Raw genomic sequence first — 24,661 nt, forward strand, 5'->3', positions numbered from 1 at the left:
AATTTTTTTAGTTAGAAATCGGTCGGAAATTTCCGACCGAAACGTTAGTTGGAATTCTGTTGGATAAAATCGGTCGGATTTCGGTTAGAAAATACCAACTAATTACCGACGGCGTAAATCGTTCGAGACTATATTACCGACTGTTAATCAACCGTTTTAATTTCCAACCGATATTCCGACCAATTATTTTCCGACCAAAATATTGTCAAATTAATGTAAAATACCGAAAATAAAAATTAATAAAAAATAAAAAATGCTAAATTAATTAAAAATCAGAAAATACCAAAAATATATAAATAGAAGTTATTGTCAATTAAACCACATTAATAGATTCTTATATTAACCGTAACTAATACAACCAAAAAACCAGCCAAACTAAAACACTTTAATTTTGAGTTTCATCATCATCTTCTTCTTCTTCAGCTGGACGACAGTCTGGAAATTTGTTGAGAAGCTTCTCAGTAACATCCTTCAAGTACTGGATTGTCTTGGTATCTTCCTCTTTCTCCTTAACTAACTCAGAAATCTTGTTGTATGCTTCTTCTAACTTCTTTTCATGGTCCAAGCTGGGTAAGAAGGGAGCATCTAACTCTTCATGATCTGGGAGAGATCCAAATCCAAATCGGTTACCCTTTTTTTTGGGTATTGCCTGAGAATCAACCAAGCATAATGTAAAAAATATGGAAACATCATGTTAAAAATCAAATAGTTAAGAAGTGTCAACTTGATTTGGTATGGTAAAAAGCATGTTAAGAGAAAAAAAGGAATCCCCGCACCTTGCGAACCAAATCGTTTATCTCAGGACAAGAGAGAGGCTGAACCAATCCATCTTCAAGTGGCTCTTTAGATTGGAGGTCATTCACCTGTTCTTTTAAAGTCTCCACAATCTGCTTAGCCTTCTTGTAGACAATCTTGCCAGTTTTCTTACTTTTATAAACATCCTCAATGAAAGCCAGCATATTAGGCTCGACTCCACCATTTTCAACAGTCTTATATACATGGAAAAAGAACATGATTAATATGCATTTGAATGATAATTCTTAAGAAATGTAAAGAAATTAAAAAATTATCATTTCATCTTTACGTCTATAGAATGATTTAGCTCCATTGAAGTGCACTGGAATTCCTTCACCATCTGGGTTGCTTTTCCTTTTTTGTGAGTTTGTTGCTGCCAATTCTGCAACTTTCTCATCACACCAAAGATTAATGTACTCCTTCCATAAATCAGATTGGTATAATCTTTTCAGTCTTTCACTCAATGGCAAATACCACATACGCTTATACGGAACTCGTACTCTCCCACCGGTTTCTTGATAACGAGGTTTGCGACAAAATTTACATGATGACCTGTTTTCATCGGCTCTCCAAAAAATCATACAGTTATCGATGCAAACATCAATCATTTGGTATGGCAAACCAATACCGGACACCATTTTTTCCACCGCATAGTAGTTAGTCGGTGATAGATTATCTTCTGGTAAATAATCTTTCACAAAATCAGCTATCGCATCAACACAATCCTCGGACAAATTGTAATCCGTCTTTATGGTCATCATCCTAGTTGCAGCTGACAAAGGGGAATGACCCTCTCTACATCCATCATATATCGGCACCTTAGCTGCATCTAACATATCAAAAAATCTCCTTGCTTCTAAATTCGGTTCCTCACCTATATTTCTATCTTCTATAAATGATGGAATATTTTCACGAAATGAATCATTAACCATTTGAACTATACCTATGTTTCCGCCTCTAGGTTCTTCTAATTGTTCCTCAACAGATGCACTAGTACTAGCTACATTCCCTAAATCAACTTCTCCATGATAATACCATACCTTGTAATTTGGTCTAAACCCATAACTATACAAATGATCCCACACCATATTTATATCGATGAATTTATTATTATCACAAATAGGACATGGACAGAGCATCATACCATTTTTTTGCAAATTTCTTGATTAGTGGCGAACTTCATAAATTCGGTGAGTCCGCTAGCAAACTCCTCCGTCAAAAGCCCAGTGTTAGAATTGTATCGTGTATTATACATCCATTCTCTTTGATTTTGATTTTGTGAAGCCATATTGTAAGTGTTTAGATTTTGTTTCTACAGCAAACGACACAACATATGTCGAAAATTTATATACCAATTTCAGAACGTAACCGACCGATTTCCGACCGATTTTGAATGAGATAACGGTAACTAACGGATCTATTACAACGGATCTATTGCAACGGTAACATGATTTCGACCGTTTACCGACCGATTCGCAAACGGTAATAAGTCAGTCGGAAATTGGTCATAAATTTATAACCGTTTACCGACGATTAAAGCGGTCGCTTATAACCGATCAATTATCGACCGAATTTAAAATCAGTCGGAAAGTTGGTTGGAAAACAGTCAGTTTTTACCAACGGATTTATTGGTCGGTAATTTAGTCGGTAATTTCCGACCGATATCCAACCATATGTATCTGTCGCTAATTGCCGACCGATTACCAACTGGTTTTAAATCGCGTCGCTTAACGGTTGGAAAATAGTCTTGTATTAAGCCGACCAATATATCGGTCGGAAATTTGGTCAGAATTGGTGATGTTTTCTTGTAGTGGATGTTGCGTGACCTGTGGGATATTCTAGGACTTACTAGATGTGGCGGATAAAATGGTGCAAGTTTTGTAGGAAGAACAGTCGCAAAACAGAACAAAGCTGTTTTATCGATGTTTATCGCACGGAAAAAAAAAACTAGCTAGCAAGAATCCTTGAACATTTGAATAATTCCAGTTTAAGAATTAAGTAAGAATTTGTTTATTTTGAGATCAAAGGAGTGTGATGTGTGTTGATATTGTGGGTGAAGAGAAGAGCCATCCGCAAGATGTTCTTATTTGGTTTCTATTGTGATTTTTCTTCTTGAGTTAATATGCTATATATACAGTAATCTTGGATCTTTAGAATTATTTTTACTAGATAAAAAATAATAAAAGGAATAACCTACCTCACTAAAACCTAGGCTTTGGTAGTGTCTCACCGCCCTGGTAGCTCCTCCGTGAAGCAATAAAAAAAAAACATGAGCAGGAACAATTAGGATTTGTATATATCAGTGCTTGATCAGGTCTCTTTCATTACAATTTGATAACAAGAACAACAACTTGTAATGAAAGAGACCTAATCAAGCACTGATATATACAAAGCCTAAATAGTATATGCTATCTTTATAAGTAGCTGATAAACACCTGCCGCCAAGCCCAAATATTAAAGAAAAATTGGAGAGGGGAACAAATTGCAACAAAACCAATATACGGATTTGCCCATTGGTTTGGAGACTCAACAACGGTATCAGATTTAGAATTTTCAGATCTAAAATTTTTAAGCTTAGATCTTCCTAACTTTGGGTTCAGCTTCTTGGCTTGTGCTTTCTCCGTCAAGTTTGGCTTCAGATCTGGCCGGTTCATGGTTGAGGCAGTCTCCAACTGCTACTTCACTGCCTCTCATGAAGAATCTTCACCAACGCATATCGAGATTTCCTTCCTGTTTCTAAAGAGGCGTTCTTCCTGAATGGTCTCTAGGCTTTGGTAGTGTCTCACCACCCTGGTAGCTCCTCCGTGAAGCAACAAAAAGGGTCGCACGGCATGCTCATCCGGTTCTAACTTGTGGTAAAGGAGATTCTTGCAAGTTGATTCGTTGTGTGTTTTTTCTTGTCTCAGATATGTTTAAATTATTATTTTAAGTTTTAGGTTTTAATTTTCTTTTTTTGGATCTCTTGATTCTGTTCCGGGAAGTAATGAATGGATGTTTGTGTAGTCTGTTTAACTCGCCTTGTTTGGCCTTAAATCTCCGGGAGTGTCATGTACTCGCCGGCTTTCGTCTCTGGAAGGATTGTTTGCCTTGCCAGCTCTTGTATTTCACTTTGAAGAACAATATGAATAAAATCCTTCTGACGAAAAAAAAAACCTACCTCACTAAAACCAAATATCATTGGACTAGAATTAAGTAGCCGTATTCGTACGTATGATGATATGTGAACCCCCATCGTTGTTCTCATATGAATCAACATTAATAGTTTATTAATTAAGTTGTATGATAAAAATGACTCCCAGTCATATTCTCTTTAATTATGTATGTAGAAGAAGATAGAATCAACATTAATAGCTTATTATAGTATATCAACATATCCATCATATCATATTATATGTATGTGGGATAGAATCAACTTGAATAGATTATTATAGGATCAACATGAAACCCCATTAAATATTCATACTGTATATAGAATCAACATTAATATATTATTTTATGATCAATATGAATCCTCATCATTGTTCTCCAATACTTTGCTGTACATTCCGAACTTAGCAATAGAATCTCCATATTGCTATTTTACCAATTCTAACCATAAACAATAAATATAGTTAAATGCATGTTGGGTAGTGCTTTGTCTACTACCTTTAATTACAATATTTGAGCAATCAGGCAATCCTAATAGAAATATGTACATATGACTCTTCCGTCCAACTAATATATTCATGAAAGTACTGTAAGATCCAAATGATTTTCTATCAAACGATAACGATAAATACATAAGACTTGTCTTTTCTTCTTTTTTTTGACATCATACATATGACTTGTCTTTGTTTATGTAAACAAGCCCCCTTTGTTGTTTGTTTCTCTATCTTACAAAATTGTCAATCATTTTTTGTTATTTTTCTTTTCCACATTTTATTAGGTCATCCAACTACCCACCTCCCCAAAACTATTGGAGGATCCAAGTCCTCTATCTCTCAACCATAAATCCATATTTTCCTTTGCAAAACGATATAGCTAGCCTTTATCATTTACAAATACATATATAGGTTCCATTCTTGATATGGCTACCTCGTTCTTTCTCCATATCACAGATTATATCAAGGATAAACACGGAAATTTTGAAATAATAATAATAAGAAGACTATGTCAAAGATAAATCAAGATTTCTTTTTTTGTTAGCACAAATCAATTAGATTAGAATCTACATTTTAGTCCAAGTTAATGATAAATTTCCACTGATAAAGACATACCTTCCTTCTTTTGTCTTTTTATACGTAAGCTCGTCTTCTTATAGGCTAAAAGTAGAAAACACCAACTTGGACAACATAATTTAAATTATAAAATCCTCCAATAAATAAACTTGGTTTATCCAATCATATTCTCTCTTTATGCTCTCCACCATTTTACATAAACCCCAAAATCCCTCTTCATCATCAACATCATCTCTCTTTCTCTCTCTCTCCCTCTCTGTCCCTCATTCTCTTTCTCATTCATTGCAATGGGCAGAAGATGCTCACACTGTGGAAACGTAGGACATAACTCAAGAACATGTTCTTCTTACCATACAAGAGTAATTAGGCTCTTTGGTGTTCATCTAGACACCACAAACTCTTCTCCACCACCTCCTTCTCCTCCATCAATTTTGGCCGCCGCAATGAAGAAAAGCTTCAGCATGGATTGCTTGCCAGCATGCTCCTCCTCTTCCTCTTCCTTCGCCGGTTACCTCTCTGACGGTCTCGCTCACAAAACACCCGACCGCAAAAAAGGTTGCAACTTTGACATATATATCCAATCTCCATATCTCTTTCTCTATAGTATTACTATTATATAATCGACTTGGATGATCAAAACATGTTAAATTAGTCCTCTTCTTATCACCGATGGTCGATTGTTTTTTTGACATAAAGGTAAAGTTATATGTATATCCAAGTTGGACTATTGTCTAAAGCATGCAACCGCTAAAAGACATGTAAAATTTAGAGTGGTCAAGAAAAATCAAGAATCTATAACTCGATATTCTGCCTCGGCTTTGGTTCAAGTTTTCCGAAAGAATAATGATTTATTTTTGTGTGTAGGGGTTCCATGGACGGAGGAAGAGCACCGGACGTTTCTAATTGGGTTAGAGAAGCTTGGAAAGGGAGATTGGAGAGGAATCTCAAGAAACTTCGTCGTCACGAAATCGCCGACACAAGTGGCAAGTCATGCTCAGAAGTACTTTCTCCGTCAAACAACCACTCTCCATCACAAGAGACGTCGCACCAGCCTCTTCGATATGGCAAGTTCCAGTCTTTTCTATATACATAACAAAAAGAATATAAACTCTATGTATGAAAAGAAAAATCAAAGAATCATCAATGTCTTTTTTAGGAAAAACAAAAGTCACATCTTCAAAAGTTAGAAAAGAATTTTTATGTTGTTTTAGAAAGTTATTTTCCCAAAATTCTTTTACCACTTAAAATGTCGGAGTTTGTGTCAACCAAAAAAGTCAAGGTTTTAGTTTGTTTGTTTTTTGGTGTCAAACAGCTAAGGTTTTATTAGTTTAATTTTTAAGCTTTTATAGACATAATAAGTATAATTTCTTTATGACTTAGAAGAAGAAGAAGAAAATAGTTCTGAATTGTCAAATTTATATATTCAACAGGTTTCGGCCGGCAAGGTTGAAGAAAATAGTACTCTTCAGAAGAGTATATGTAATGATCATATTGGGTCGACCTCAAAGATTGTTTGGAAACAAGGATTACTAAATCCTTGTGTTGGATATCCAGATCCGAAAGTATCGGGGTCGGGTAACTCCGGTGGACTCGATCTTGAGCTGAAGCTTGCATCCATTCAATCTCCTGAATCGAATATTAGACCAATTAGTGTTACATGAAAAATATAAATATATAACTAGTATAATTCAAAGGTTTACATATATAATCATCGATCCTGTCTAATTTGATAATTTGGTGAATATTCTATGGTTTTTGCATTGTAAAACTTTTGTCTTGGATCCATACTTTTTTTTTTTCTATAAAGTTATTTCATGTAACAGAGTTAGTTTTTAAGAAAACTATAAAAACGAGTTTTAAACATAGCGTACAACATAACTTTAGGAATCGATAGTGATTCCACCAGAGCTAACTAATCTTCAACGTTAAATCCACTTTACCAAAACAAAACAAAAAGGGTCTTTTTCAGAATTGCAATAGTTTTGTTGTTAGCAAAAAAATATATAGGTCACACTAAAAACATTTCTATATTTAGTGCAAGACTGCAAGCTGTGTTAATAGTGACACTACTATTGGAAAGGAACCATAGTGACTGGACGACAAAATATTATATTATTAGGTAAGTTGGTCCAAACATATTAACACTACAAGAAAGCACGTCGATTTCAGACGAATTTTCTGACAGAAAAAATCCGTAGGAAATTTCTGACAGATTTGCGAGAGATTTCCGACATGTTTCCGAGGAAATTCTGAGGAAAAAAATTCTCTCATAAAATCCTCGGAAATATGTTAATCCGTCTGTAATTGCTTGGAAATTTCCGATGAAAACCAGGTCGTCAGAATATTCTCAGAAAATTTTTAACATTTCCGACGCATTTCTGAGGGACCAAGACCGTTGGTTTTTTCTAAGAGATATCTGACAGATTAGTGAGAACTTTGCCATTATATCCGTTGCGATTATAATATAAATATATGTAATATATAATACAAATACATATCATATATATATAAAAAACATCAGTCTCGGTATTACAGACGGATAACCAAGGAAACTAACATAGCGTCGCAAATCCGTCGGACATTCCCTTGGAAATCCGTCAGAAATTTCAGAGGGCTGCCCGAGGGAAGACGAATGTGGTCAGATTAAGAAAAAAAACTTGTTTCATAGGAAAACCCGTGGAAATTTCCGATGAATTACCGAGGCTTAAACCATGTTCTCTGAAATCTGTCGGACAACTCCTCCGGGTCCTCTGAAATTCGTCGGAAACTTTTGACGGAATTCCAAGTGATTTTTATTTATTAAAGAATTTATAAGTTTTGACACATCTAATATGTTGTCTAATATTACAATAAGCCATATTTGACAATAAATAAGATTATAAAACATTGTACCACAAAAAAATATAACATTTGGAAGATTACATTATCTACACACTTAAGTGTTTAGAAGATGATATTAGAGATGTAGTTGTAATTTAGTGAGAGTTAATTGATTTTAAAAAACTATGTGATATTTTATCTATTATGATCCTAAATGTAATTGTGTTGACAATATGTCTTAGTCTAGTGTTAAACAACTCTTAAGATTAATCAATTTTTATAAAATTGTCATAAAAAATAATATCCGTCTGAAATCCTTTGGAAATTTCCGACGGATAACCAAGGGAGACTAAACTATCCGACGGAATTCCAAGGGATTTGGACTGTTCAGATAAATGTGTTTTCTTCGGTTAAATAAATGGTATTTCAGAGGGATTTCCGAGGGAAGCCAAAATATTTTAGACGGGTTTCCGACGGAAGGTGAATTTCCGACGGGTTTGCGAGGCGAAAATAAATACCCGCCTATTATTTCATTCACGCGGCAAAACCCTAATTTTTTTCTAGGGATTTCCGACGGTTTAGTCCTCTGAAAATGTTTATATATCCATGTTCAAAGAATTTTTTTCCCATCGACAACTCTGAAAAACTGCTGAAATCGAAGGACAATCTCTTTCCTCCCCTGCTCCGCCGGTCTTTCCTTCCCTCCCCTGCTCCCAACGCCGCCGGCCATCTCTTCCCTCCCCTGGTCATCTCTTCCCTCCGCCGGTCATCTCTTCCCTCCGCCGGTCAGATCTGCTTTCTTCCGCCGGTCAGCTCCGTTTCCCTTCCCCCAGTCCGCTCCGCTTCCCTCCGCCGGTCAGCTCCTTCCCACCGCCGGTCACCATCTTCAAACATGTAAGTTTGATTTGTGATTTTTGGTTTTGTTTGTTAGAATTAGGTTTTTGAATATATTTATTTCAAGTAGGTTGGATTTGTTATTGAATTAGGGATTTGATATAGATTTAGACTGTAATTTTAAAAAGCATTTCTTTGTCTAAATAATTTTAGAAAGAATCTATTTTAGAATTAATTTATTTTAAGTAGATTGGATTTGTTATTGAATTAGGGATTTGATATATGTTTAGATTGTAATTTTAGAAACCATTTATTTGTGTAAATAATTTTAGAAAGTATTTATTTTAGAATTAATTTATTTTAAGTAGATTGGATTTGTTATTGAATTAGAGATTTGATATACTCTAGGTATGTTTAAATATATTGTTTTGTCTTTTTATTTATTTCTAATCATTAATTATTTTTTATTCTTCTAACTTAGGAAATTCCTTTAATCAAAGGTCAGAGACCCGGTTTAGGAAATCTTGTGTCACGAGATGGGAATGTCTCTTCAGTTTTTCCTCGGGGCAATCAACTTGTTCAACAAGTTCAAGATCTTAACCGGATAATGAAAGAAAAAGACGCGACGGTCGAGGAATTGAAGCAAGAAAATCTCATGATTAAAGAATTTTTTTTTTTTCTAAACTATTTTAATTTTATGAGAATTTTTATTTAGTTTGATAATTATGTATTGGGGTTTATATATTTTGTATTAGGATATGTATATATTTATTTTCAGCTTTTTGATATATTAGTTTTTATTTATTATTGAAGAATTTTTATTTTTATATTAAATAAATTTATTTATAATTTCGAATAAATATATAAATTTATTTGTTTTTATTTCCCTTGCAAAGTTCTCGGGAACTCTGTAGTCGTCGGAAAATCCTCGTAATTATTTTCCCTCGGAAATTCCTCTGAAATCTTACCTCTTGGAATTCCGTCAGAAAAGATGTTTCCCTCTAAAATTCCTTGGTAATTTTGCGTCTTTGGAAATCCCTTGGAAATTGTACACCCTTGGAAATCCGTCGGAAATTTCCAACGGATTTCAGACGATTTCTAATTTCCGACAAGCGGTTTCTGAGGACTTTTATTCCTCGGTAATTTGTCGGAAAAGGCTGTTTCCGAGGGATTACTGACGATTCCTTCTCTCGAAAACTGGCTGTTTTCTTGTAGTGTAAGTAAATGGCAATAAGACTATGAATAATTATTTTGATATAGATCCTCATCTAAGAAAATTGGGATTTATCTTTGAAAACAAATGTTTTTATATTAACATGGTTTTACGTACACATGTCAACAAAATATGTTTGTAAACAAAAATATCTACATTACAAAAGATGAAGAGAATAATCGTCCAAACAAGTTCAAAAAGTATTCACACAATCATATTTTGTTTGCATTACTATTTCTTAATTGCTATAAAACTTTTTACGATTGGGTGCAAATACTCTTATAGGAATAGCTTTTCTTTCTTGCTTGGGATTTCTTATATTGGAATCCCAATTTGAATCAACAAAAAAATTATATTGTTAGGAATATATATATTTAGTCGGAATTGCAATATAACTTTAAGTAAACAAACAAGGTACGTATATGAGTTGACTCATTATCAATTGTTTTCTGAATTGGAAGCTCGTAATTCCTCATACGGCATCAGAGTTTAGGTGAACCTAAGTCAGGTGGCCTAAATATGGTTTATTGCTAGTTGGTTTTTTTTTTTTTTAGTTGGTTGTTTTTCTTGTTCTAAAAGTAGGGTTTTAAAATAAAACTTTATCACAAACTACAAAAAAAAAAAAGGAATTGAAAAATCCTCACCTAAAACCCACCCCATTTGATAGTCCAATATGAACTCGAATCACATTACCTTCGGTGAATATATTATACATATATTTCGTATTTATTAAAAATAGGTATACTAGTTTCTATATGGGGAACCATTGGTTGATATACTCCATTGAGGTAGTAAAAATAATTACTATGGGTGTGAGTGGTCCGTGGTTATCATGTCAAGACACCAATAATCACTTTTAAGTTACAAAGACATTTCACCCAACTCCTTTTGGCGGGTCCTATGCTTATCAATGGAGTATACACATATGAGGCTTCAAATTATTTCATTGTTACTCAAAAAAAAAAAAAAAATCCAAAAGCCTATATATCTTTTCAAAGATCCAAATCATGTGGTCGATAAAATTAATGCCAAGAAAGAAAATATCCTATCTATATCATTTTGTTTCACATATATTTGGTTTCTATTATCTAACGATTTATATATAAGCCATTTCCTAGATTCTTAGTTACGTTTCGTAGGGAATAAAACTCTACACATACTATGTTTCTTTGTCACACAAATTGGGAAATTTTAAATAACTTGAAGAGCTAGATTTTTTTGTAAGTTATAAGAAATGTTAATATGTTAATAAACGAAAAGAAAACAAAAAAATGTTTATTTTGTCATCAAATTATATGGTAGGAATGACGAATAATAATTTTGTTTTAAAAAAAAAAAATCATGGAAGGAGACTCTAACATAGTAACATGTGACGTCGATCGAGAGAGAAGGATAATTATGGTTCCTGTCTCTTAGGAGAACATATTATTAACCTTTTCGGCAAGTTAGTTGTTGAATTCAATTTCAAAATATAATTTCGTTAGCATTGAATTTTAGCTCTAACAACCTCCAGATGTGACTATAAATGTTTTTTTTTTCATATACATGAAAAAATAGTACATATTAGAATAAAAGTAAACTTTATATAAAAAATGTTATCTTCCCTACCATATACACTATTTGTTTTCTACATTCTTTCAAATTAATCAACTGAAAGCAAAAGTGATGTTATTAAGAAGTTTCATTGCAAAAGTTAAACAACATCTCTACTATTAATTGGGAAGTGCACTTAGGGATAAAAAAAAAACAATAAAACATGACATATATTCATGTTGCCAAACAAACCAACTTGCCTACATAATTAAAAAAATAATAATTAAACTTTCCTAAAACAATGGTAACAATTATTAAAAAAATAAATGATTAACTCTTTTCATAATTGGTTATAACGAATGATACTTAGATTTCGGATCTAATTTTGGATATGGTTATAACCCATAAATAAATTATTTCGAATATATTAAGTTTTCCAAATAGTTTTTTAAATTAAATATTAGATATTTATAGTTTTCTAAACACATTTAGTCATGTGTTAAATTCGATTCAAATTATTCCAGTATTTTAGGAAACTATATTAACTAGAAATGATACATTCCTATATTTTATGAAATTATATTCAGTATAAATAATAAATTCAAATATTTTAGGAAACTATATTAATGATTAAGTATAAGAGATCTCAATCTTTAACAAATATTCTAATAACTAAAGTTAGAGATTGTTGCAAAAAAAAATAGTTAGAGATTTATACAATTTTTTCAAAACACGATTACAAATTAAAACATGACATTAAATCTCATTTAAAATTATACCTTAAATTGATTAGAGATGCTAATTAGTTGAAATTAATTAAATCTGTCGTAAAATATAATTTTTTAAAATATATATATATAGCTATACAAAAACGAACACTATAATTATATTAAAAACATACTCTCTTCCTCTCTATTATCATTTTTTTTTCATTATACATTATGCTAATATAAGTTTTAGAGACTGATGTGATTTATTCTTGTGATTTTTAGGGTTTTACGAAGTCAATCCCTGTGACGTTTGCCTTGGAGTTTAGCTTTATATATGATTATCCAAGGAGAATTTGTGTTGGCAATGGCAGGTTGTTGATCGGCTTGGATCGTAAGTTATTCATAATCATTTTACTAATGGTTTCAATGAGTTTGCTACTCTCGGATGGACTGTTCTAAATCCGGTATAAATTTTTTTTCCGTGTCACCTCTATTTCTCTTAATGTTCAGTCTAATGGATCCATCACTTAACAACATTGTTATTATTTTATTTTTGGGCTTTGGTGATTGTAAAATGGTTATAAAAGAGAACGGTAATAATCCTACATATACTTTTGATGTGAAGACAATTTACGTCAAATGTTGTTGTTGTTGCAGGTTGATATATTTGGGGGCTTATGGGGTTTCAACATATTTTTATGTGTATAAATGATTTTTTTGTAGGGTAACAAGCTCTCTTTTGTTACTTTGATTTATTTAGGGTAGGAAGAAAAATTATAAAATTACAACATTATAAGTTTCATAGAAAAAAGAATAAGAAATAAATATATCAAGATGAGATTATAAAATTACGATAGTTGAATTAAATTTCATGTGAATCTAAAATTTATGGTGAAGCGGTTATTATTTCAAACGTTTAGAAATTTGATGAAAGTAAACCAATATAAGTTTATGTTATAAATGCTATACTAAATAATTATATTTACAAATAAAATATTATGTGGATGCGAATATTTTACTTACTTCCTTATTTGTTGGACTAAAATATACAATCTCAAATTTATAAAATATTATTAAAACTATGGTTATAAGATAAAAAAAAACAGGACATACCGTATATGGGACGGGACGGGTTCCCGAAACAGACATAAACAGATATACTATCTTTCTCTTACTATTTTTTAATTTACTTAAATCTAATCATCTTCTTTTCTAAACCAAAATAAAAATAAATTGTTACAAAGTTGGATTATGAATGTTAATAACATTTTTAACAAATACATTTACAAATGTAGCTCCGCATAATCTAAACCTAATTGCAAACTTAGTTTTTTTATAAATTAACCCATATGTATGTGCGAGTCCAATCTCTAGTATCTTATAAAATAAAAATACTGTAAATGATAAGATGCAATATTCTTGTACAAATTATCTCGAAAAAGAAAATTTGATTTCCACTTATGAAAATTTATGTGGGCTGTACTTTTAATATTCAGCTAACCCGTTTATGACAAAGTTTTAATGGGCCTCTTTGTTAACATGGACCAAATTAATTTTTTTTTTATCTATGATCCTTATCCATTGTAGTAACTAGTATTATGACCCGTCCTATGGACAGGGACATGTATCACTGGTTTATAAAATCAAATTGTTAAGACTTAACCAAAAATGTAACCTCTAAGAATGATAAGAAAATATTAATTTAGTACATTGTTTGAGACAATAATAAATCAGTCTCTTTAATTTAATTAGTACCATAGTAAAAGATAACATGGTTTGCTAAAAAAAAAACTAAAGGATAATATGGAAATGAGTTTTATAATTAAAAAAAAAAAACTTACAGATCTTCTTATACAGTAAACAAATATTAGAGACACCAGAAGAATATTATTATAGATGTGTAGATGAAATGTAGAGTAATAATTTTCAACCATGAATCTGAAATAAAGAGAAAAGATGTAAGTAATGAAACTCACATTGTTGTATAATGAGTTTAAAAGTAAAAAGAAAGAACAATGAATATTACTCTTTTGTAGAACAGACTAAGATGAAAAGAAGTCAATAAGTTTGGATCGATTACAATTGTTTTTCTCATACAAATTATAATAGATGAATATGATGCAAAAAAAATAGTGGAAAGCTAGAGAAAGCAAAGGCCAGACAGATTGAGAATTTGTGTCCAACGTGAAATGAATTTTTCATTTTGTAGAAGAAGATAAAACCGTTTAAAAGATTGTGGTGTAGTGTATGAGAAAATTTAGGGATTTTAAGATTTTTTGTTTTATTTTATTTTTTCAATATGTAGAAAAAATAAAAAAATTTGGGGAAGTTACGATTTTTGTTTTTCTTTTTTTGACAGATAATATTTGTTTTTCTTAATTTTATTTTCTAAAAATCATGAATAAATCTTATGTGGCACATTTCTACTGGTCATGTGACTTGTGCTTTATAGTATAAAGGATTCTAAAACAACCCTTTAGTATATGCATGTTTCTTAACTTTAACCAATTTGTTTTCTGTTTTATCAATCGGTATTCAGAAGAATTGGTCAAAGGAAAAACATCATTAACTCAAACTATAAACTCTTTTTTTTTTCAGTTATGTGTACTCCAATCACCAACTTTAAATTTTTTTTGTTCGCCTAGCTATTAGCATATTATTGAAACTACTGTGTCCATTACATCTATATTAAAGTTTGGGTTCAAGAGTATATATTAATCCAATATTGTAAAAGTTTGGTTTGAATAATAGGGATCCTCTGCGCATTCTACTGTCTGGTTGTGACTGTAACAATAAAATCTTTTAACAATGCGTGTAATCAATCACCTAGGCTTAAAGCTTGACTTTTTTTTTTTTAAGGATAACTGAAAACTTTTATTATGTGCAATAATACATGTATAACAGTCTGGTACTCTGGTTGAAAAAATAATTGAATCCAATATTACCATCTCAAATCAAATGCAGCTCGTCTGCAAAAAAGCAAGAAATTTACTTTTAATTTCTTCCACAACAAGAAACAAAACAAAACCTAAATGGTCTTCATATTTTTATGCAGAACACTAACCTTGTTTAAGTTCTTTGCCGTGTCAAAAACACTAACACTGCAAACCCCGCCACGATCAACGCACGCATTACCTGAAAATTTTCTATGATTAAGATGATAAGATTTTGGTTTATCAATAAGCCATGAATGAAACATGTCGATTGATAAAGTCACCTGCCCACCAGGTCCATGTGAACTTTCTGAATCTGCAGAATTCTCAGTCTTATGTTTCTTTGATCTCTCAATGTTCTTCCACTTGTTGTGGCTATTCACTTTCGCTATACTTCTGCAGCTGATCCCCCACTGAAAAAATATATCAGGTAAACAAAAATGTTGAGAAATATCATACAAAGATTGTAAAAACCACTACAGGCCATTGCTTTTGTACCTCACCGATGTTTTCCCTAGTGGACTCTTCTCTGTTCTTATGTAACAAATCTGCTTTTGCCTCATCTGGAAATATCCAGAGACGGGATCCTCTTGCATTCTCTTGTTGAGAATCCTTAAAGCGCACAGATTTGTTTGGTTTCTTCTCACCATCTCTTACTTCTACCACAGAGATTCTTTTTCGCCTCTGCTTACTTATAGAGTCACTCTTCTCCTCTATAACTACTGTCCTTTCATCTCTTGAAACTATTACTAAAGCATCACATCTCTCTGTGTCCTCTTTACTCATTGACTTCTCCATATCCTTAAAGCTAATCTTCCTTTCTTCTGGTTTCTCTAGAGTCACAGCGCTTTCCTGTTGTGGCTGCGCCTTAATTTTCTCCTTCGATTCTTTACCAGTTTGAATCTTTGCTGTCCGAATTTTTGTATCCTGTCAAAAAATCTAGACAATTTTAATCAAAAAAGTTTTAAAAACATCTTGATCACAGAGACTCATAACTCAAAACCAGTCCAAAAAAATACCTGAGGAGTAACTTTGACCTCAAAGTTGCTAATCATTTTCCGCACATTGCTCAAATTCGTCTCTGACATACTCCTCCTCATTGACTCCCGTTTAGGGTTTTTTTCCGGTATGCTCAAACCCTTATCTTCTTGCTTCACTAGCAAGACACTCTCCACTTTTTTAATCTCCAGAAGCTTCTTACTTGAGGAAACATATGAAGAAGATAGTTGAATTTTTGGCTTCTCTTCTTTCTTTGGTTGAACAGTTTCATTTACTTCAGGCTTCCACATTATAAGATTTGGCGAAACCGGTTCTCTATCTGCATTAATCTACATCAGGTGGGAAAATCAGTAGCCTAAGACAAAATCTTTTGAAATATTGTATAAGTGATAGCCATCATTATCAAAGTGACTAATATCCATACTTCAAGCTCGCTTTGTGGAGACAGACCAAGACTTTTCTTAGGATTAGTAACAGCCACGATGTCTCGGGTTTGCATTGGACTTAAAGAAGACAGATCTCTCATCACATCAAGAGCAAGAAAAGCCGGAAAAGAAAATAAACATTTAGCAACACAACTTAACAATGTTCAAACCAAAAAGAACAAGAGAGTAAACCTGAAGCAATGCTTTTAGATTTGGTAAAAGAACTCCCATTGACAAGCTCCTCGTGCTTCTTTCGCAATGCTGATTGTCTCTTTCAAAGCAATCAAAACCAATGGACTTAATCAAGATTGGATTGCAGAGCTTAATGAAACAGAACATATGAAGAAAAAAAAAAAGACAATGAATTTGGTTTTTACCAAGAAACGAATGCGATTTCGATCTTCTTCGGTTAAAACAAACTGCATTTTCAACTGGACATTTCCATAGCCATTGAAGGAAAGTTTCTCTTCCAAGAAACCACTCTCTATAATCATTCTTGCCTCTATCTCTATACCTCCAAAACTTTCCAAATTCAGAAAATCAAATATGTCTAATAAAATTATAGAACCTAGCAATGTGATTCTCTACAGTTCTAAACAAAGATACCTCTGTGTAGTATCCCGTTTCCATTGACATCTAATAGACTAACAATCAGATTTTCTCGGAGCCTCGTTACTGGACTGGTTACCACATTGAAGCAAAGAAGCAAGAAAGTGTCACACTTTCAAAAAACAAGCTCCAAACTTTTAAAAACTTGAAAATTCAAAAGGATCAGTAGAGAAATTTACAAAATGTAGTCTCCTGAATCCGAGGTTCGATACTCTAGCTTCCCCATAGCAACTGATACAAGAAGACAAGATTATAATTTTTTTGAATGTTCGTGAGTTCGTCCATAAAGTAAATGTGAAAGAGTTCTTTTAAGGGAACAGAGAGTCAAGTTAAGACCTTTAATGGAAGTGTTTGAAGAACCTGGAGGAGAAGATGTCTGAACATCATCAATAAGACCCAAAACTGAGGAATTGAACAAAGACAACATTTGTTAAAAAGGGTGTTTTGCCCGAAATTGAAAGTGTCTTCCTTTTTTTTCTTCTGTTATTACCTGAAACTTGGATAGTTCCTGGCATTTGTCAGAGGTATACCACACACACACGCAGGATTGAAGCAAAAATAAAACGAAATTGATGGTTATGGAAGAAGAGGAAAAAAAACCAAAGGATTGGATGGAAATATATGTTTGTGGTTGGAATTAGATTTTTGAATGTTGAGGGAATTGAGAGTGGACCCATTATTATTATTACTGTGTTCTCTTGATGAGAGTTTAATTAATTTCTCTATATGCCAAAAACATTTATTGCTTTTTTGCCTCATTCCATGATGATGAGAAAATGCATACAGGCATAGTTTAATCGTTTAGGTTTTTCTTAATTATCTTTTTTTTTTATCTCAAAAGTTAAATATATTGATTTAGCAAATGTCATTACACAGAGATTGCAATAGCCAGATTGGGTTTATCACCGAATTAGCATAATACAAATTATCAATACAGCCATATTTTGCTAGAGCATTTGCTACACTATTACATTCCCTCCTTGTAAAGATAAATGAAATTTGCCGCAAACGTGATTTCCACAATGTAATGTCTTGTAGCAGATTTTTTAAAGATGCATTTGATTTTTGTCCATTCACTAGATTGATTAAAACTTCACAGTCTCCTTCAAAAATAATTGATTGAAAACCTCTGATCCAAGCTTGTTGTAAAGATATTAAGAGACCTTTTGTTTCAGCTTCTAGTGCTGATCCGGCATAAGAGAGCTTTGTCGCACCCCAAGCTTAAGGTTCACTGTGATGATCCCTGAATATCCAGCCACATGTTTCCTGTTTAGTTTGATCATTAAAACCTGCATCAAAATTGCATTTAATTGATGGATGTAATGGTGGTGTCCAAGTCTTTTTGTTGTTTATGGCATTGTGTGTTAACTCCTTAGGTTGTTGAGTTTTAATCCATTCTTTTGTGTCCAATTTAGCCATTAAAACTGTCTTGCTTGCACTTTCCCGGAAATTATTAAAAACTTGATTGTTTCTTGCTTTCCAAATACGCCATAATAGATTGAATGGTAGCAGTGAAGCAAAATCATCTGTTGTCTGTGATGATCTACATATAATGTCAGAGATGATCTCTTCTGCAGTAGATGAAATTTGATTGATATTTATTAGAGTTGAGGCAGTCAATCGCCATGCCATTGCTGCAAAGGGACATGAGAATAAAACATGGTGATATGTTTCATCACTTTGGTTACATCTTGGACATTTTGAGTCAATATTCAGACGCTTTGTTCTTAAACGTGTGTTTACTGGTAATGTTCTTGATACAATACGCCATAAGAAGTGTTTAGTTTTGGTATTATCCTCAACTTCCAGATTTTGTTTTTTAGTTCCACCGAGCCATGAGGTATGTCCGGTATTTCTCCAGGGTCGAAAGGGTAGTGAGTGACAAACCAGTATCCTGTTTTAACAGTGTAGTCGCCTGATTGAGAGTAGTTCCAAATGAGTTTATCTTGTGTATGCACTTGAGATAAATGAATGTTGCGGATTGAAGTATGCTCTGCTTCCAGAATCAGTGAGGACAGTTTTTGGTCATCCCAAGCTCGAGTATTACCATATGTGGAAATAAGATTATCAAGAGTTAAAGATTCCTGTGGATTGAGAGTTTGAATTGGTCTAGGTGGATGATCGTCGATGACATTGTCTACTCCAAGTCTTATATTAGAACCATCTCCCACGATAAAACGGCCTCCTTTTTTTAGAAGATCCGAACCGATTAGGATTGATGACCACCCGTATGATTGTTTTTTCCTAGCTTGAGCATCAAGGATTGAGTCATCTCTGTAATCTCTGTTTTTCATTACTCGAGCAAACAAAGAGTTTGGATATTGTATTAGTCTCCATGCATGTTTGGCTAGTAGGGCATCATTGAATTTAGCCAAATCCTTGAACCCCAAGCCTCCTTCCACTTTTGAAATCTATAGTTTCTTCCAAGCGATCCATGGAATACCTCGGTGGTTTGATGATTTTTCCCACCAGTAATTCATCAGTAGTGATTTTACCTCTGAAGTTATTCCTAACGGAATTTAAAAACAAGACATCGCATATACATGCATGGATATGCCACTGATTTGAGCATGATCTCTTTTCCAGCAGGAGATAGTTTCTTTCCCGTCCATCCACATGTTCGTTTTTTAATTCTATCAACAATGTATGTAAATATTTCTTTCTTTTTTCGACCAAACTGTTCTGGGAGACCAAGATATTTACCTCCTCCTCCATGATTTGGTATGTCCAGTATTGCCATTAATCGAGTTTGTGTAGTCCCAAATACTCTGTTTCCATGTTATCATTGACTTTGAAGTATTTATTTTTTGACCCGAGGAGTATTCATAGATATCAAAGACATCTTTTAGAGCCTGACAATTTTTCTTGTTGCTTTACAGAAGAAAAGGCAATCATTTGCAAATTACAAATGTGTGATACTTGGAGCCCCATTACCAATTCTGACTCCTCGAATATCACCCTCTTGTTCTCTAGATGTAATTAAATGGCTTAAGATATCTGAACAGAGAATGAAAAGATAAGGAGATAAGGGGTCCCCTTGTCTAATACCTCTTGTTGGTTTAATATGACCATACAGAGCTCTATTGATTAGTACAGAGTAATTAACAGAGGTTACTACTGCCATGATCCAACTAATCCAATGATCGCAGGATCCAAAGATCTTCAGAGTTGTTTCTATAAAATTCCATTCCACACGGTCATATGCTTAACTTACATCTGTTTTAACTGCCATGTAGTTTTGCGAAACTCGATTCCGGACCTTCAGAGAATGCATAATCTCATGGGCGATCATAACATTGTCTTGGATAATGCGACCAGGTATGAAAGCTGCTTGGGAGTCTGACACAATATCATTCAGATGCAGTTTTAGTCGTTGGACTAAACACTTAGAGCCTATTTTGTAGAGGACATTACAAAGAGCTATAGGTCGGTAGTCGCTTAATGTTTGGGGATTTTCAATCTTTGGAATCATACAAATGTTAGTATGGTTGATACTAGGCTTCATGTTGGATGTGTCAAAGAAAGTACGAACTTCTTGAATGACATGTGGTCCAACAGTGTCCCAGCAGCTTTTGTAGAATATAGCTGTTAATCCATCTGGACATGGAGCTCTGTCATCCCCAATCGAACATACAGCAGAATAGATCTCCTCATTAGTAAATTCTTTGGTTAAAGTTTCATTTGCTTCAAAAATGATTCTCGGTGTGAAATCCGCAAAAACCGTTGGTGAAACATGGTGGCCTGATGTTGAAGAAATGTTCAGCATGGTCTCCTATCTCTTTATCCCCTTGGTGAATAATTCCTTGATCATCTTTAATAGAATTTATCCAGTTCTTAGCAAAACATGTTTTTGCAAAAGCATGTAAAAAGCTGGTGTTTCGATCCCCTGAAGTCATCCACGTGTTCCTGCTAATTTGTTGCCAATGTTTTTCTTCATCGTTATAAGCTTTTGTAAGATCATCTTGAAGGTTTGGGATTGTTCTTCTTATCTCAGGAATGAGACTCTCCATTGCATAATTTAATTTGGTTTGAATTGACACTATTCTTTGCTCAGAGTTTAACTGATTGTCCCGCTTTAGATTCGCCATAGCTTGTTTGCAGTTCCTTATTCTTTGATTGATTGGTATGTCCATAGAGTCAGTGTCGGAAAGTCACCCTGTCTTAACCGTTTCTTGGAAGCTTGGTACATCCACTAGGCATTTATCAAACTGGAATGACCAACGTTTGCGTCTTGTGAGATCTTTCAAATCTAGGAAAATAGGCTTGTGATCAGACCCTGCAAAGTCTAAGAAATGGGTCTCTGCATTTGGGAAGCTCGCAGCACCAGCAGAGTTAAACATGGCTCGATCTAAACAACAATGTATAGTGTGGGAGTGTCTTTCTCCAACCCATGAGAATGGATTCCCTTTTGATCGGATGTCTTGTAAGTCACACACAGAAATCATGTGTCGAAAATCTCTAAAAGTCCATTCATCACGTAGTGGTCCTCCAATCTTTTCTTTGTTGGATGTTATTTCATTAAAATCACCAATGAGTAGCCATGGTGTGTTACGAGTATGTGAAAATTGCTCAAGACGTTCCCATAGTTCATATCTCTCACTTGAACTGGGATGTTCATACACACAACACAAATAAAACACAACTTTATTAAAGGTAACTGAAACATCAATGAGTCTCTCATCCTTAGAAATTATGGAGAGAGACACATTGTCATTACAAAACAGAGCTAAGCCACCACTCCTACCAAGAGGGGGCTGTACAATAACATTTGCAAATCCTAGGTCGTTCTTAAGTTTAGTTATTACATCACACTGGTTTAGAGTTTCTGAGAGGAAAAGAAGATCACACTTAGTAGTAGTATAGTTTTTTTAAACGAGAATTTGTTAACTACAGACCAACGCCTTGGCAATTCCATTAGAGGATCTTCATATTGGATCTATTGGGGGTACCGGGCCCCCGCGCCTCCGTCGAATCCTTTGTTAACAGAACAAGAGCCTACTGAGATCGTTCGTTGATTCTTCTTCCGGAGTTGATTCAGGACAATCAACACCCCCACTGCTTCTGCATTGTTAAAAGTGATCTCAAACTCCACTCTCTTCCGCTTCAAGAAACCATTGTCTGCGTATGCATTATCAGGTTTCTCCTCACGGAAAATTTTTGGCTGATGATAATCAGCAGTGTGTTTTCCTGCTTTCTTGGCTTTAAGATAGCAAAGACGCTCAGCCGACAGGTCTTTGTCCTCAAATAGACTTGGGAGGGCATGGTGTACAACAGGGTGTGGTACATAGCGCTGAACTTGAGTAGTTGATGATGGCGGTACTTGTAGACCCGGTATCAGGCTTGCTGGATCCATTGATGGAAGGGTGTTTACCTCTGACATGTCCTTGTCACCGTCATTGTGATCATCCCCTCGCTATCATTATCATAGTTTTCTGGACCAGGATCCTTAAAACCAAGTGGGCATTCCTTGACATCATGTTTAAGAGAGCCACATTTGGTGCAAAAGTTTTGAAGTCTTTCATAAGGAAACTTAACTATGGTGTTCTCATCAGCAATGAAACATATGTTCTTTTGGAATCGCAAAGGGTCATCTATGTTCCAGTCTATCCTAACACGAACTGCACCAGTTTGGTTTTCATTCTCATCATAATCAACTTTCGAGACATAGCCTAACTTATTTCCTACCCATCTAGCCATAGCATTAGTTAAGCATAGGGTTGGAATACCTTGGATTTGGACCCAAAATGGGATGATCTTCATGTTTGTCTCACTAATGTTTGGGTACCACCGATGTGTAGTGACCATTCAATCATTGAAGGACCACGGTCCTCGACACAGGACAAGATTCAAGGAATCTTCAGATTGGAAGCGAAATTGTACACGTTCGCCTTCAAGTATTCGTCCCACACATTCATCAGCAAGGCCCCAGACTCTTGGCATATGTCTGATCAGAGTACGCAGGTTCTGCTTTCTGGGATTGACCGGAGTCACAACCAAGGTGTGCCGATTAACAGCAATTGCACGATTGAGAAATTCTGGTGGTAAAAAGATTGGAGCATCTTCAATGCCCAAATCCAAGTCTTGAACGGATTTGAGAAGATTATCACTCATGCTTTTCGTTACTGGTTTGATGAAGAGAGACAATTGATAGATTGATGCGGAAAAAAGAGGGAAGGAAGGGAATTTATAGGAGTTCTATGGTGGTTTCGGTTGACGGTTAACTCTCGTGAAATAGGGAAACAAGTAACTGTCATAAAAAACTGACAGAAAAAAACCGCCGATATGGATTCCTAACACCGGATGTAAGGATTTCATGGTCGGAAAAAACTCCTAATTGGAGACAAGATCAATGATGGGAAGATGAATAACGGTTGAGGACGATTGCGAATCGAGTCGCTCAGAGAGAAAACCATCGAAAAAAATTTGTTCATGTTTACAATAATAGGTATTTACGTGCATGTTTTCGTTAAAAGATTCTTGTCATTGCATGTTTTCGTTAAAAGATTCTTGTCATTTACGTATTGGATTAATTTTGTTTTCAAATATAATGTAAAATAATGTGTGTTGATAAAACTATGTAAAGAGGTCATTAGTGTGCAGTAAAATAAATAGATTAGTCATTAAACTAGACAATACTAGAATAAAACTGACATTAAAAACTAAAAATATTTGTTACGTAATGATATTTAGAAGCCTTAATTAAACGTTATTTTTATCAGTAGTAATATTTGTCAGAGTCAATTTTACGTTCATAAGAATCTTAATTTACAATTTAGAGTATCGTAAAATTCTGAAACTTAAATTTCAAGTTACGTAATCCTGATCATATTATTGTTAAAAAAAAACAATTCTGATATTTTGTTTAACCTTTAAAGTTTTGTTGTTGTATAATCATCCATCCATGATTGGCGTGGCAAGTACTGTACTATACATAGTGACCCTAAACAATAGAAAAAAAAGCATTTCTTCATGTGGTTGATTCAGACATAGGTCAACCGCATATATGCTTTTATAAAAGTAGGAAATAAATTAGTAAGATAATTTTATGAAAAACTAGAAGAGAAAATATGTGGGCTTGCAAAATGTTGAAGATCTCTTCTTTTAAGATTGATGTCGTCGCCTTAAATTGCAACACAAACGTATTATCTTCTTTACATATGATCTCTTGTCTTATATACACATTCATATTATCCCTCATCATCATCTTTGCCCTCATCCTTCTATATATCTTGTGTTTATCATATTTCCACAACCGATTTATCCAATAGATATATCCAACTCTAAAAAAAAAAATGTCTTAAGCAACGTAGTCAGTATAAACTTTTAAAATTAAAATGAAATTGTGAATGTTATACCTTCTAATATACGTACATTTTAAAGCCGGTCATCCATTACGATTGATCTCAATTGTGATGATATATGTATAAAGATAAATAGATAAGTAAATTTACTCTTAACTGATTATATTATTTATCAAATCTCGTTACACAATATAAAGATGTAAATAAACAAGAATACCCACATTATCGGGTGATTAATGCTCCATCGGAAAAAAAAAAAAAAAAAAAAACGA

The 24,661-nt window shown here is 33.7% G+C and overlaps 3 protein-coding genes across 6 annotated transcripts; 1 reads left to right on the forward strand and 2 right to left on the reverse strand.

The window, feature by feature from the left end:
- LOC104733651 lies at nucleotides 272-1,041 on the reverse strand. The gene is made up of 2 exons (XM_010453218.2): nucleotides 777-1,041; nucleotides 272-649 (listed from the first exon to the last, which is right to left on the reverse strand). Exons 1-2 carry the CDS (start codon nucleotides 1,011-1,013, stop codon nucleotides 386-388), a joined length of 501 nt encoding a protein of 166 aa, XP_010451520.1. The 5' UTR covers nucleotides 1,014-1,041; the 3' UTR covers nucleotides 272-385.
- On the forward strand, nucleotides 5,177-6,812 carry LOC104733656. The gene is made up of 3 exons (XM_010453222.2): nucleotides 5,177-5,567; nucleotides 5,877-6,076; nucleotides 6,443-6,812. Exons 1-3 carry the CDS (start codon nucleotides 5,300-5,302, stop codon nucleotides 6,671-6,673), a joined length of 699 nt encoding a protein of 232 aa, XP_010451524.1. The 5' UTR covers nucleotides 5,177-5,299; the 3' UTR covers nucleotides 6,674-6,812.
- Nucleotides 14,950-17,690, reverse strand: LOC104733665. Of its 4 annotated transcripts, none has more exons than XM_010453230.2 (12): nucleotides 17,579-17,690; nucleotides 17,425-17,490; nucleotides 17,268-17,319; nucleotides 17,086-17,159; nucleotides 16,857-16,987; nucleotides 16,672-16,750; nucleotides 16,479-16,573; nucleotides 16,075-16,383; nucleotides 15,554-15,982; nucleotides 15,348-15,468; nucleotides 15,187-15,268; nucleotides 14,950-15,091 (listed from the first exon to the last, which is right to left on the reverse strand). In XM_010453230.2, the coding sequence occupies exons 1-11, from the start codon at nucleotides 17,601-17,603 to the stop codon at nucleotides 15,192-15,194; spliced, it is 1,458 nt and encodes a 485-aa protein (XP_010451532.1). In that variant the 5' UTR covers nucleotides 17,604-17,690; the 3' UTR covers nucleotides 14,950-15,091; nucleotides 15,187-15,191. The 4 variants fall into 4 exon arrangements, 3 of the variants coding, with proteins under 3 accessions (XP_010451532.1, XP_010451535.1, XP_010451540.1); XM_010453233.2 differs by having other exon boundaries at nucleotides 15,187-15,257; nucleotides 15,340-15,468; nucleotides 17,579-17,688; XR_759046.2 differs by lacking the exon at nucleotides 14,950-15,091 and having other exon boundaries at nucleotides 15,187-15,257; nucleotides 15,340-15,468; nucleotides 15,559-15,982; nucleotides 17,579-17,689.

This window comes from Camelina sativa, chromosome 2, assembly GCF_000633955.1.
Source record: "Camelina sativa cultivar DH55 chromosome 2, Cs, whole genome shotgun sequence".
Classification (NCBI taxonomy): Eukaryota; Viridiplantae; Streptophyta; class Magnoliopsida; order Brassicales; family Brassicaceae; genus Camelina; species Camelina sativa.